General features: G+C 41.9%; 1 protein-coding gene across 7 annotated transcripts in view; it reads left to right on the forward strand.

The window, feature by feature from the left end:
* neo1a (neogenin 1a) overlaps window positions 1-14,846 on the forward strand; it is a 161,952-nt gene that overhangs the window by 94,631 nt on the left and 52,475 nt on the right. For all 7 annotated transcript variants that reach the window (XM_083940586.1, XM_083940589.1, XM_083940587.1 and 4 more), the window contains exon 5: window positions 5,554-5,690. In XM_083940586.1, the coding sequence (XP_083796712.1) occupies window positions 5,554-5,690 (137 nt within the window). The remainder of the gene's footprint in view (window positions 1-5,553; window positions 5,691-14,846) is intronic.

Here is a 14,846-nt window from a genome sequence, read left to right on the forward strand (position 1 = left end):
CAGCATGAGACACAAAGGGTTCACGTGGTTTCAAGCGCCCCAGTGCCCCACTAGAGCCATTTAAAAGTATATTATGCGAGTTATGGGCTGCAGGCTTCATTGTAATATGCACCAATCAAATGATCTGTTTACTCTTTTGTACCCTGGTAGGGTATAAAAAAAAAAAAAAGAAGCAAATAAAGTCAGGTATGCAAGAGCTGTTTTTGTCTAGAGGGCCCTGCGGCTTTCTATTACGAGCCAGAGGAAAACAAAAACGTTTTCATGGCTGAGTCACCCGAGAAGCCCCAGCCCGCGTTCCTGGCACCAGGTTGCTTCTCACATTAATTTTCTATTTGTTTATTCAGTCATTTATTTCCTCAGCTAGTCTGATTTATTTCTTTTGTCACATTTGTCTCTGAATGGGGAATAGTTAAAGAACAAGATGTTGTTGTTTTTGGAAGCGGGAGAAATCACTCTGATCCACTGTCCGCCCTCCTTGGTTGTGAAATGGAAACCCGCGGCTTTCTTCACACCTTGAACATGATTCAAATTCATGGAACTGTTGCGATTATGTTCCGGTCAAAAGGGGGAAGTTGAATTTGCGCACAAAGACGGTGAAGTGGTGGGTAGACAGAGAGAGGAAGGGGAACGTAGAAAGTGAAAAGAAACTTAATCTGAACAGAGACAAATCAGAGGAAAGAGAGGCCAAACAAAGAAAAGTTTAAAGATTGCCACTCTATCCATTAATAATGAATCCCCTTTTTGTTGTGACAGTTGTGAATCCACCTGCCTCTCCCTCGTGCTGCAGATTGCATGACCCATGCCCAACCACTGTCACAGCACCACTGATTGCTCTGTGACAGCGTACTGCACTGCCTGCATCGACACACACACAAACACATACCCATACTTCTTCAGTGATCTGCAGCTTCCCCTCGCTCAGGTGTACTGACCTTGCCAGCACTCTGTGTCACGGAAGACTGAGTCACCACTCACACATACCCAATGTGTTCCTTACCCCCAAAGCCCTTCTCTGAAGTCTCTGTGGCTGCCACCGCCTTCAAAGCTGAACGACAGAACAGGCGACAAGATTGTGTTAGAGACCTCTACATGTTGACAGGACATTCTCGACACATTTCCTGGACCAGCAACCCTAGGGAAGAGGGAGGAGGAGGAGGAGGAGGAGGGTGTTCTTGCCATCATTTTGAAACCGGGATGTATTTAAGGTGTTATGAATGGCGAGGAAAGTCAAAAGCTAGACTTTTTAAAAAAAATGTATATTCCACTGTGTGCTTGTTGCCAAATGTGTCCTCTATGCTGGGGATGGACACGAGTAACGCTTTCCCAGATCCAGTAGTCGCATGAATTGAACTCACTGTTTACCTCTTTAGCTCTGCTTTGTAAAAAAAAAAAAAAAAAAAAAGGTACATAAATCATTGACCCCTTCAAAACAGGGAGAAATCGATTCCTCACGCCCGTCCCTACTCTATGCATGTGGAGAGTAGGATCTGCTGCAAGTGGAATAAGTACAAACATCGACACAAATCCTGAAAGACGGAGTGAGTCCAATTAGCACCGGTGCACCTCGTCAGCAGGACACATTTACACTGTAGTCATCACGTTGCTTCTACTGTATGAGTGTACACACGTGCATCTGCTGTTTTGTAACGAGATAAAAAATGACAGTGGCAATGGTGAGCTAATTTAACAGCTCTTTGTGGGGGAATATAGATAACGTAGTTTTAATTAGCCTCACTTACCAGCATCACACACCAAGGACCTGCAGCTAATGCACAAGATATCCTTCATATTCTTACAGCAGGCACCTTGTCTGTATTTAAATGACTGCAGTGCTCCTTCACAATAGCACAAGGTGTCTTCAGCCCATTCAGCTCAAGCCAATTTAGTTTGTCTCCCTCCCTCATGGTCTATTAACGGCAACACTTTCTTTGTTCCACAGAGCTCTTTAGCTACTGCAGTTAGGTTGACTTGCTCTAAACAGAATGAGAGATTGCCTGGTGGTTTGGTGTGTGCTGTGTGTTTCTTTTTAAAGTGCGAGAGAACGCCCTCAATGCCCTTCGTGTGCACGCGGCACTAAAGGCCAAGAGGCTGAATAGTTGTCCTGGTGAGGCTAACTGTAGGAATGCCTGGCACAACCAACTCAGGGACGTCTTTAAGAGGAATTTCTCATTCAGCAGGGATTTAACACGCAGAGCCTCTCAGCAGAATCGGCCACACTCTCTAATGTGCACGGGGAAGCAGTCATCGTACAGAAAGACATTTGGCAATTCCAGGGTTTCTGTGTTCTGAAGTCTCAGGACCAAAAGAAAAGGCAGTTGCCAACTTTAACTTGTTTCCTGTCAGTCTGAACAGATCAACATGGCTCCTTTAACCTGGACCAGGTCAAACAGCAGGCCCCAATCAGACAGAGCGGGTTTATCAGACAGTCAACGATTGTTTTCAGTCAGAGTGAAGTGCTTTCCTCACTGCCTCGTGTTTTTCCGCTCCATTTGCTTTACATTTTTGCCGGAGAACCTTGAACCTTGAACGCCTTGAGTTGAAAAATCTTGGTTCAGAGCAGAAAAGCGCCCGACATTATTTAACTTCCCAGCAAAATAATACAAGGCCGAGGACAGCCCGATTGGTGATTGCCAAGCAAGAATAAAAAATGATGGAGCTGGCAGCGCCCTGTGTGATCAATGCAATGCAGCGGCTGATCGGGGCCTTACTCTGCTCAGGGTTATTGTAAATGGATGAAGACTGGTTTAGGGTTTAAGAATTGCATGTTTTCTGGGATCTCAGGCATTACTTTGACTTGACTGCACTAGAAGACCTTTAGCCAATATAGATATATTGAATATTATAGAGTATTATCTGTGCGTTGATGTAAGTTAAACAAGTAAAATATTTATTTCAATTTGGAAGTATATTTGGGAACAATGACAACCAGATCAGAGCAGCCTGATATAGAGGGAAGGGTCGAATGCAGGTTAAACAGCATGTTTATTTAATCTGTGTCGAACACAGGCCTTTGTGTGAGACTGGTTTTAGGCACATTACTGCTGCCTCCATCAGTGAGGAATATGTACAAGAACTCTACACAGCAGCAGTCTGTAATTGCACATATCACTTCGCAATGAGTTTCTCATTTTCAAGCAGTAAAGTTTCACTCGTATGAGACCGTAAATCTCGCTAACTCGAAACTGATGTGTTAGCTGACTATTCCACTTTTATGTGATAGCAGTTCATGCTAAAGTTAATAGTCTACTTTATCCCTACGACACAAGTGAAACAGTGATGTCATTTTGGTAACAGCAGGTCGAGTGCCACTCGAACGCTCCACTCCAGCACAGACAGACAGACAGGCAGATGGTCTCAAAGGCCGCTGCTGCCAAACACACAACTACTATAGAGACACACAGGAGCTCACGTGGAAGCCCTAGTTAGTCAGTGGTTGGTTAAAAACTAAATCAACCTGTTATACTCAGTGCAGTCTTTACCTCTGCATGTATCCTCACTCTCCAAAACACATCTATGCTGTGATCTTGCTTTCCTCAGTTGCATCTTATTTGCTGTGGGCCCCCTTTTGAATTCTTATCGTCCTCAGCCAACCAGCTTCTCCTACTTTTCTCCCTGACTCTCCGCTTCTCTCTTTCTGAATGCATAGTTCTCTCCGTGAGCTATTGATTTCTCTATTTCTTTCCTCTCATGTCTTATGCTACATTTATGCCCCTTGTTCACACTACTCCGGCATTACTGAGCCTCTAAAACGGAGATGTTTGGAAACGCTGTTGAGCCCATCTTAGTTTGAAGCTCCAGGGGTGCTTTTTTAGTCTCGACGGGGAGAAACCGAGACCTTTGGAAACGATGACACAGACACCTTCTTCAGTCAGACTTATCATTTAGGTTGGCTGACATACTTTTTATGATTTCATCCTTTTTGTGGCTATTCTGATGAAAAAAGCTCCCGGTACCTCTCTAATATGTGGCCGTATTTGCTTCACAAAAACTCCCGAACTGTTTCCTGCCGCAGTTACTGCCTTATACTGCCTTACACTGCCTTACAGTATAATGCCTTACAGTATACTGCCTTACAGTATATTGCCTTATACTCAAGTGTTAGAGTATGTAGGGATCAGTAACAGTTTCACCTCTTCTTGGTCGAAGCAAATACATCTCTGGTTTTACTTTTCCTCCAAAGTATTTTCTGTATTTTAAATTCATACAGCTGTGATTATCAACCGCAGAGTAACGTTAGAAAATCTGCTTCCTGTTTACTCTGGCACACGCATGGCCAGTGTACCCTAATGGTCATGTGATTTGCATTTTCAGGCGTGTTAATATGGACAGGGATTAGTTCTGGTATTGAGCTAAAACCCTTGTGTGGACGGAGATCTTTTCAGTTTTGAAACGTTGGTTCAGAATGAAAACGTAGTAGTGTGGATGGAGCCCCAGCCTCTTACTCCCACGCCCCAGTGGCTGTTGAATTGAGCCAGAGCTTGGCCACAGACTGCTTCCCCACTGGGCTCTGGGAAAATCAATGGAAGCTGGTTATTGGTTCCTGAGAGGCTATACAGATAGACGTGTGGTTACATTTTCGGATCGGGCACAAATAGTTTAGAATAACAAATATTTAAGATTGCCCAGTCTGAAATCCCTGATGGAGGGCATGACTCTGATCTTACACGCAAACACTTGTTATTCAGTTTTCAGTGTCCTTGTTGTATTTCCTCTTACTGTTGATATGTAAATATATTTTTAGATATGAAGGTTTATTTTCATAATCATCCCACTGAAGGACAAAATATACAATTTGATATTTGAGCACAACACAGAGTGAAAAGTATTTCAAGCCTGTATGACTCACACAAATGTTTAGAGGCTGTGAACCTTCAATAATTGTATGATAATGTTGCTCTGATACGCATCACCTCTGTCACTACTGAATGAAAAGAAATTGTCGTTCTTGAGTCACTTCCCCTTGAAACTTGTTATTCGGTAGATGCATGTCACGGTTAATTAACAGCTGATGAAAGAGAATGAAAACATTTGTTAAGACCCTGTAACAACTGCAACAGTGACTCTGTATAAACTGCAGGCTGCCGCTGCACGACTTGCTACATGGATCCTTCAAAAGTGTTAGTTTATTTGACGAGTTTTAAATTCTCGAGCTGTCTATGAATCATGATTGTTAGGAGTAATTGTCCATTTCAGGGCAGTTGACGCTGCTTTTAGGATGTTTTATTTATTCAGAGTTGGTAAAAGTTGACGGATGTGGAGTCAACCTCAGGCCAGTAGGCGAATACGGAGCTCCAGAGGCTGCAACCTTTACCACTCAGTGAACTGAATGTGCTTCATGGCAATGGGCTGTAATGACTTTTTACATATTTTAAAAGTCTGTTTAAAGAAGGCAGTGAGGTCTGAGGTCTCCTGCATGTGATACTGATGGTGGTATGTGTAGCGAAGCCCCAAAGGTCATTAATACTACTTCTAAAATGAATCATGAGGCTTGTTCATGGTAACATCTAACTCGTTTGCTTTCCTCCTTCTCAACAACTTCCTTTCTGTCTGCAGTGGGGGTCGTGTGGAAGTGCTGGGAGGAGGCAGCGTCCTGATCTACAACCTCACAGAGGAGGATGCCGGCATCTACACCTGCATGGCGGACAATTCCAACGCAACTATTGAAGCCCAGGCCCAACTCATCATACAAGGTACCATCAACAACACATAATCTGCTTTGTGTTGTAGGACCAGAGGCACAACATCATAACCGCGCCAGAAGCCCAGATCAAAAACCACATATACACTGAATTTTACTAAAGGAATTTAATCAAGCGTTCATAGTTTTCTCTGATTATGTTTGGGAATGAGCACTTGTAACGTTTGGTGACTGTATCTTGCAAAGTATCACGACACTATCGCGGTGACAAAATCTGTCTACAGGACAGACAGACACCTAGCAAAACACTAACAGCCTCTGTGTTAGTTCACACACACACACACACACACACACACACACACACACACACACACACACACACACACACACACACACAGATTTTTTTCTTTTAGATTTATTTATTTGCAGAATAAAAAGCATAGGAAATATAAATAACAAATCATCTCAAAGGTTGTTATATGTAGGAATGTAATTAAAATGGGCATCATTAAATAGACATAAAAAGAATAATAGACAGACATGTCAGATGGGCCCATAGTCAGTCATTTCCAGTCGTTTCCACTGCCTGGTTACTCAGTCAAGTCCTGAGCCTGCATTTGAAACTCTTCAGATAAAAACTATGGAGAGATGCACAGGCAGGTAACTCAGCCCTGGTGAGCTGAACACTATGAAAAATGACGTTTCTGTACATATAGAGGCAGTGTTGACAGTGAGTGATGTCGTCTTCAGCATAAGCATGCAGCATATTGAGTGTTTGTACCTGTTTACTGTATATCTACTGTTTCACAAAACTCCACCCCACAGGAATAACAGAAAGATTTGAGCTGCACATATTGCTGTGAGGAGAAAGACAGCGACTAGAATTAGAAGAGACTGAACGAGCAGCTGGCAGTTCTTTTCCATACCAGACAACATAGTGAGAAGACGGACATAGGTACACCTCTGCAATACATGCAGTGTATAGTGTGTGTTCTTAGATGTGTGTCTGAATACATGTATTCACAGTAATCACACTTAGTATCAAATATTAAGTTAGTAGTAATAGACAATATAATCAGCATTGCTATTTTGAACTGTACACATATTCCTGTGTATAAATGGACTTGTACTTATATAGCGACGTTCTAGTCTTCTGACTACGCAAGGCGCTTTCACGCTACTTGTCTCATTCATCCATTCACACACACAGACTTTCACACTGATGGCAGTGGACATCTACATACCATCTGATCTAAGCATTCATACCACATTCACACACCCATGAGCCATTCTGGGTTCAGTGCCCAAGGACACTTCGACATGAGCTTGGAGCTGGGTATCGAACCGCCGATCTCTCAAATGGAGGACGACCCACTCTACCACTGATCCACAGTCGCCCCTGTATACACTGTAATCCTTTTCATCAACGCAGTACTGGCAGTGTATGGGCTTCAGATAGAAATGACGGTCATTCTTCATCTCATTTAAGCTCAGTCCTGTAAAGAAACTAGGCACATGCTGTAATTCTGTGTTGATGAGCAAATAAAAACTCCAGACACATTTATTTGGAGGCATATTTTTATGGAGTATTAATTATCACACTCTCACATGCAACAGCTGCTGTTTCCAGAGTGAACACCCACTAATCTTCGCCTTCAAAGTAAGAACCTTATCAAGCGCGGTCTATAATAAATTCATAAACAAGCTCAGAACTTGTGTTAATGGTGCAAAATGCATAAACTAAAAAATATATAGAAACCAAACCAGATGTGACCAGTGATACCAATGTGACCGATATACTGCACTGTGCATGTCTATCTGCTTCTCTCTTCCAAGCTTTTATAAAACTACCTTTAAAAAAACCCTACTCATGTGGTGACAAAAAGTACAACATAACATAAAGTATAACACAATAAATGAAGCACACTGTAACCCCGCGCTGTGCAAGACTGACAGCCACAACAACCAGAAATGTTGTTGTATAAGTAATCATTGTTTATTTTCTGTTTATTTTAAGCTGAAAAGGAAAATTACACTTCACTTGAGAAACCAACACAGTGAAGTTACAAATCTGCCAAAACAAAGTAGCAACTGACAAGTAGTAGTTAATTAATGGTTTGGTCTATCTAATGTCAGAAAAAAAATTGAAAAAGGTTCGTCCAAGTTGTTTCTCCAATGTCTTGTTTTGTCACTCGAAAACCCAAACATATATAGTTTACTTTGATATAAAAAAATGTATATTTAAGAGGCTAAGAACAGCATGAAAATGACTTAAACGATGCATCGATTAGCAAAAATAATTGACATTGTCTATCTGAAGATCTACTAATTGATTAGTCTTCATCGCAGCTCTGCACTTGAGCAGGTCACTTTTCAGCTTCACTTATGGTTGTAACTTTTTATTAAACCCGTGCAACAAATTAAGCAAAGTTCTTGATGTTGATGGTCGAACAGTTAATGGAAATCACATGTCCCAACTCTAAACGTGCAACATAATATACAGCTTTATCAAAGTCATTTTTGTCAGAGGTTCTGATTAACCAACTACCGTATTTAATGCACTATAAGGCGCACCACATTATAAGGCGCATAGAATAGACGCTACAGTCGAGGCTGGGGTTACGTTATGCATCCATTAGATTGAGCTGCGCTGAAGGGAATGTCAACAAAACAGTCAGATGGTTGATGCTTCCTCCACTTCCACACCATTGATTCGTTCATGTTAAACTCTCTCGCTGCTGCTCTGTTCCCGTGTTCTACTGCGTGACCAATCGCCTTGAGTTTAAACTCTGCGTCGTAAGCGTGTCTCTTAATAGGAGCCATTTTGGGCTCTTTACACAAACACACAAATGGAAATGAAACGGCACGCTTCGCACAGTCATATATCTCAACATGCACCGCACATTATTTCTTCTACGGGGGAAAATGGAGTCGGCGGCTGCTCACCGTAGTTGCGAGACTGTTGTTGCTCAATATTGGTCCATATATAAGGTGCACTGGATTACAAGGCGCACTGTCGGCTTTTGAGAAATTTGAAGGTTTTTAGGGTGCGCCTTATAGGGTGGAAAATACGGTAACTATACACATAGATACATAGAAAATGGAAAAGAATATCTTTCAAACGAGATTAAGATGACAACCTCCCTAACGATGCTATAAAGTCAATAAATAGGGTAAAAAATATATATACTAAATAAGGTAAAAGTAAAAAAAAAAGGTTAAAAAAAGCCATAAAGTGATAGAAAGTGAACAGTTAAAATAAACTTATATAGTTAAATATGGCTTAATATTAGCATTTATGCATTAGAAATTGTAATTTTAAATCAGTCTTACACATACAGACACACCCACAGTAATAACTGTTGTCAGGTTTTGTGTAGGCGAGAAAAATACACATGAACACAAACATGTCATGTGTGCTTTGGTGCTTTTCCCAAGTGAAGCAAGTCGACAGGATTCGGTGTGAAATAACCTCAGAATGGGGGAAACGCCCTGCGGCTCATTCCCGGGTTCATTGCATTTCACACGCAGCTACATCTTGCTATGACTCCATCTCTTTCTTCCCCGAATCCCTTCATCTTTTCATCACCCCTCCACCACCCTTTCATCACCTCCCATTGCTCACTGTGATTAAAGGAGACAGTAATGGGAAATTGAATCAGGTCACAGGAGGACACCTGACTTCACTCGTTTTCAGTCTTCAACTGTGTCCACCGGGTTCTCGCCGAAATCCCTCAAGTCTCTGACCCGACCCCTGCCAGCCCCCGCCTCCAATGTGACAAGACTGTCGAGGATTGATCAGCACTCTTGGAGCACCGTTGAAAGACATCAGTCACTGTAATACGATAAAACAGTTTGATTAAATCCCATGGTGTCGACTCGCAGGCCTTATTGCATTTGCTTCATCCAGATTCATGAAGAAACCCGATTGGGGCATTGATTTGCTCCCTTGACAGCCGAAGTGACACTCGAAAGGTCAATTGATTCCCTCAAGAGGTAGTTACACTAAAAGACCCTGGTACAAATTTGCGTGGTATGAATCTATACTAGCATCAAAACAATTTTCCTTATGATTGACTGCTTCTAAAAACACCTTCAGGCCTCTTTTTGCTGCATTTACGGGGAGAAATCGTGTGTTTACAGCTCGTAGCTTTTCATAAACACCGGACAGTTTCGCCGAATGAGAAGATGGAGGGAGTCAGTCGGGGATTGGATATGGTAAAACATTGTTACGTATTGCCTGGATATAGCTTGGGGGTGTGTGATGCAGCTGGTGCTCGTGTGTGGAGGTAGAGATGCATGGGGCGCTGCAGCAGGTGTTCGCACACACACTTAACACCCAGCCATGCATACATGATGATGCCACACAAGGTCAATCATGCACCTACTCTATGCACCTGTAAGCCTTCACTACATGTGCATGGTTTTCAGAGTCAACTACATTGAAGCTGCCTGGTGGCTCCTCAGTAACTTTAACTCCTCTTGGTTGCTGCTACCCACCTCCTGTAGAATACATTTGTACTTTTTATTTTTTAATCAATAAGCTGTAGTACATTGTACAATATATACTATTGATTAGAACAAGAGGCCTACAAACACTACAATGTAAGGCTGACTATTGGTGTTTTCACAACATATTTAAATTGGATTTTTTTTTATATAATGTCTAAGGTGGGTAAAGGCAAATAATAGAACAGTCTGGTAATTCAGATGATTACATCACTTTACTCTAATGCAGCCTTTAAAACCAGGGAAAGACAACAGTTAATGATAATAAGATATCAAAAGATGATATCAAATCTCATATCACAGTATCGTTATAATATTGATATATTTCTCAGCCTGGCCTAGCAAATATGACATCAAATTTACTGTCGTAGGTTTCTGAAAGTTATAGAGATTGTGTCCCCAGTGGGAGAGTTTAAAGTTGTATGGTGATATCAAAATGTGGGTTCAATCTGCAAATATACATGATGGTGTAAGGATTTGAGTTTATTTAACGGCCTAAAGTCTTCCTTATTACCTTTCCAACCCAATATCGTTTTAAAAGCTTACTTGAGATTTGTTTTTACAAGAGTCGGCACTGATGAATTAGCTGTACGCCATTTTTGGCCCCACTCGCTATTTTTGGCCCCTCCTCGCTGTAAACACTGGGAACTGCTGGTCGTCCAAATTAACATCAGTGCTGTCAACACATCCGGACCGTACTACAGTTTCTTTCACAATAAAATCAAATGCTTTGACTCCAAAATATACAGTAAAACCTCTGTAATTTTCATTTTAATGTATACCACCCCTGAAGCCACTCGGGCTGAGCGCCGCCCAAACGTTCTTACTGCTTTCTCTCATCAAAGTCACTTTCATTTACTAATTAGACATGGAAATGTACAGGTATGAAATGTGACTTGTAGATTCTTAAATGTGTATAAAAATAATTATTCTTGCGCTTTAGTGGCGAGCCCAGGAAAAGCACAGCAAAAAGACTGTAATCTCTAAAAGAATCTGGTTACTATTAGTTATAATAGTATCCAACTGAAGTGTATGAGGAGGAAACCGCTTCCCAGAACTCACCAAGGCATTTACACTTCATAAATATCAGTTTCAAGGTCCCTCAGCGTTGAAGCCTATTGATCAGAACCTTGTATGACTGAGAGTTTACACTCCGCACGTACCTGTTGTACATCTAAAACAGAGCGCTGATGGGAAATGTATGGCGTAACCGTCCCTTCTCATTACCATCGAAACAGTTAAATGTTCAGCTGCAGAGCTCATGTTGACAAAACAACTGAATAAACATGAATTACCTCTTTGCGATGTGAATGATCTGCAAACAGCTGCAGAAAAAAAAAAATGTCAGCAGCCGTCAAAAAGAAGCAAATCGGTGTCCCAGAGCAGCGCGTGCCACATCTTTTTTTTATTAAATGTAATCAAAGCGTCAGTGAGATGAAGAGGATTAGAGTCTGTATTTTGTGTAGACACAAACATAATCTGGCATTGAAGCGAAGCTCAACTTTTTCTTCTTCTACAGTAGAATTCCAGGCAGGTGGTTCTGATGTGAGGCTCTATGCAAAAGTTTAAACAGCAACGTTTAACTCGTCCTTTCTTTAACACCAGAGTCAGGTTATCACTGTTTGTTTGTGCGAGTCTGTTCTCTTCGGTACGACTTTGCTGTGACATCTCACCCTCTATTAGAGCTGGCAAGAGGATAAATGAGGCCAGAGGAGGCAGCAGCTTTTGATTATGGTCTTGCGTGACAGGGGCACCACCCAGACCTGGACTCTGTGTGTGTGTGTGTGTGTGTGTGTGTGTGTGTGTGTGTGTGTGTGTGTGTGTGTGTGTGTGTGTGTGTGTGTGTGTGTGTGTGTGTGTGTGTGTGTGTGTGTGTGTGTGTGTGTGTGTGTGTGTGTGTGTGTGTGTGTGTGTGTGTGTGTGTGTGTGTGTGTGTGTGTGTGTGTGTGTGTGTGTGTGTGTGTGTGTGTGTGTGTGTGTGTGTGTGTGTGTGTGTGTGTGTGTGTGTGTGTGTGTGTGTGTTCGCAGGACATAAATAGTTTCTCTGCAAACATGTACGTTTCCAGTTTTATAGGGCTTTCGAGTCAGAGGCCCTCATCTATCACGGCCTGATGCTATCATGTCATCAACTTAATTGTTCTTTCCATGTGCGGCGCTCACATACAGGAAATCCCTGCCCCCTGTAAAAGTCCCATGTATGAGGATTTATTACCACAGACAGGAATGTGTTTGCCTCGTTACAGAAATGTGCAAAAATAGACAGAAACGAGAAAAAAAAATCTGGATATGCAAACTTTCAGCTTGCGGTGCCGCCGTCTTCTTCTTAACTCTTTTGTAGCATGAGAAAAGTAAGACGTTGATTGTATATCAACATCACATCTACGTACACGCGCCGTTCCACCGGGAAAAAGAAACATGGGACTGTAACTTAACAAACTCAAAGCATGTGTGGCGTCTATTAACATATCAATTGAAAATGTTGCAGAGGGATTTTTTTCCCCCTGAACTGTCCTCAAAGCATTTTTCCAGCTAGTGACAGGAATAGTTGTTTTAAATGACGTGTGGAAGAATTAGAGATCTGATAAGATCTGGTGGGTATTTTAGGCTGTTTTTTTGGCACGCCATCTTCCTGCCCACCCCGCTGTGTCACAGAGCAGTTACATTCTCGCTGAAATAAAGAGAAACTTTCCATCTAGCTATTAAAAGAAATCTAATCTGATAAGGAGAAACCCCCACAGGCACACACCTTTTCCCTTTTTTTCATAGGGGGTGTTATCTCAACCGGTGGGACGAGAGGTGTGTGGAGAAGTCAAAGTCTTTTGTGTCTGCGTTCAGCTTCTATTTATTGCAGATAGAGCTGCCTGAAACCAGCAGCATGCAAGTGTTGTGTGTTTCTGTGTTTTTACATTTACATTTGGAAGTGTCTTGTTCAGCCAGAGTGTGTTAGTGTGTTTGTGTGTGTGTTTGTCGCATGTTGCTACATCTGCTGTGGGGTACGCGGCCCAGCTCGACCCACCTTATCAGGTGTTTGAGTGGGCAACAGATTCTGACAGGCATTACTCAGCCTGTCCAACTGTAAAATTGATTCACTGAGTCATTTATCGCCACATTGCCAGTTTGGTGTCACTCCTCAGGGAAGTTTGATTGTGGCGGAGGGTTTTTTCACTTCCTGTTGGGTTGAAACACCTTTGTGGGTCTTATAGATACTTATTATTACAGGGATTATTGATCATCTTTAGGGACATGTTACATCCAAGTCTAGCCCTTTAAGTAAAAGTACATTTTCATATTTTTTTTGTATTCAAGACAAATTAATGAATGCATGAAACGTGATATCCAGGGATTGATGCACCAGATTTCCAGGGACAGTCTCATAATAACTGACATTCATGGCACATTTTCAAGTACACTATACGCTCCAAGTGGATGGTCAAATGAGTTGTCTTTTGTTTGCTTCCATTAGGAGGTTAGGTTGAAACGGCTTTAGAGCTCTACTCTACTAAGAATCGATCTCTCTCCAACATAAAGGCACTGTGCAAAGGAAGCGCCATGAACTCCTCTAAATGCTTTAACCAAACCATAAATTGAGCTTTGTTTCCGCATTTCATGGACAATCTCAGGCCTCCGCTTTCACTCAATTCTAGTATTTTTAGAACCATTAAAGGGAGTCAACAAACAACATCCGTAGATTGAACTCCCCGTCTATGACTCTGCCTCTAACAGAGCATTACGCTCTCCTCAGAAACTAGGAAAGCAAGCACCCAGCATCTTTCTTGCCTGACTACTGGAGCTGTTTGTGTTGGCCAGGATTAAGAGTAAAGCTGTTATCTTTGGAAGAGCAGGATGGGTAATTAGCACAGTCCGGGTTCTACTTGCCCTCAGAGTAAACCCTGACTGCCCAAGAGCTTTTGTTTAACTTTATGAAGCTAACTGGACTCCGGCCAAGCTAACAAAGTAGGAAAATGTATTTCATATTTGGATCCTTCAGCTTCAACAATCTTCCATTAGGCCTTAATAGATGACTGCTGTAGCCTGAATGTTGGAAAAAGTATGCCCAGCCAAAGGTCCACCAACTACAGCTGCTTTCTTCAGCTTTTTGACTTTGATATGTCTACCATTAGCTGGACTTCCCCCCCCCCGAGTACGTCTTTATTCAGTGTATTCCTGGCTACCAGTGAAGCTTTAAGGAAAGTAATCTGCCCAGAATCCTTTTAGGAATCCTGTGTTTTAACAAGCTCACAGTGAAACACACATGACCTTTGTGTGGCCCTCTTTTAGTAGTTCACTGGAGTCAGTGTAAGTCCCCATTAAAGCTTCCTTTACTAAGCTACAGGCTATAGAGATGATACCAGCCCCCGAGAACTGACACCGGAGTTCTTTCAGCTACTCTCCCTTCTTTATATTTGTCTTTTTTCTCACTTTTTTACATATATGCATTTGCTTTGTTGTTTTTCCAGCCTCTCTTAGATTTCTTTATTCATGTTCCAATACATGTGGGCCAGTTTGGACATATTTCAGCTTTTAGACTTTTAGATTAAAGTGTAAAGTATAGGAAAACTCAGCTAACTGTATTTGACGTCATTTAATATATTTCATGTGCAGGAGAATGCAAGAGGCTGTTGATCAACACATTGCGTCGTTACACATCTAGTCCACGGTGTTCTGGTTATGAATCAGAGGTTCAGGTGTTTTCAAAGTA

The sequence above is a fragment of the Echiichthys vipera genome (assembly GCF_963691815.1).
Source record: "Echiichthys vipera genome assembly, chromosome: 1".
Taxonomy (NCBI): Eukaryota; Metazoa; Chordata; class Actinopteri; order Perciformes; family Trachinidae; genus Echiichthys; species Echiichthys vipera.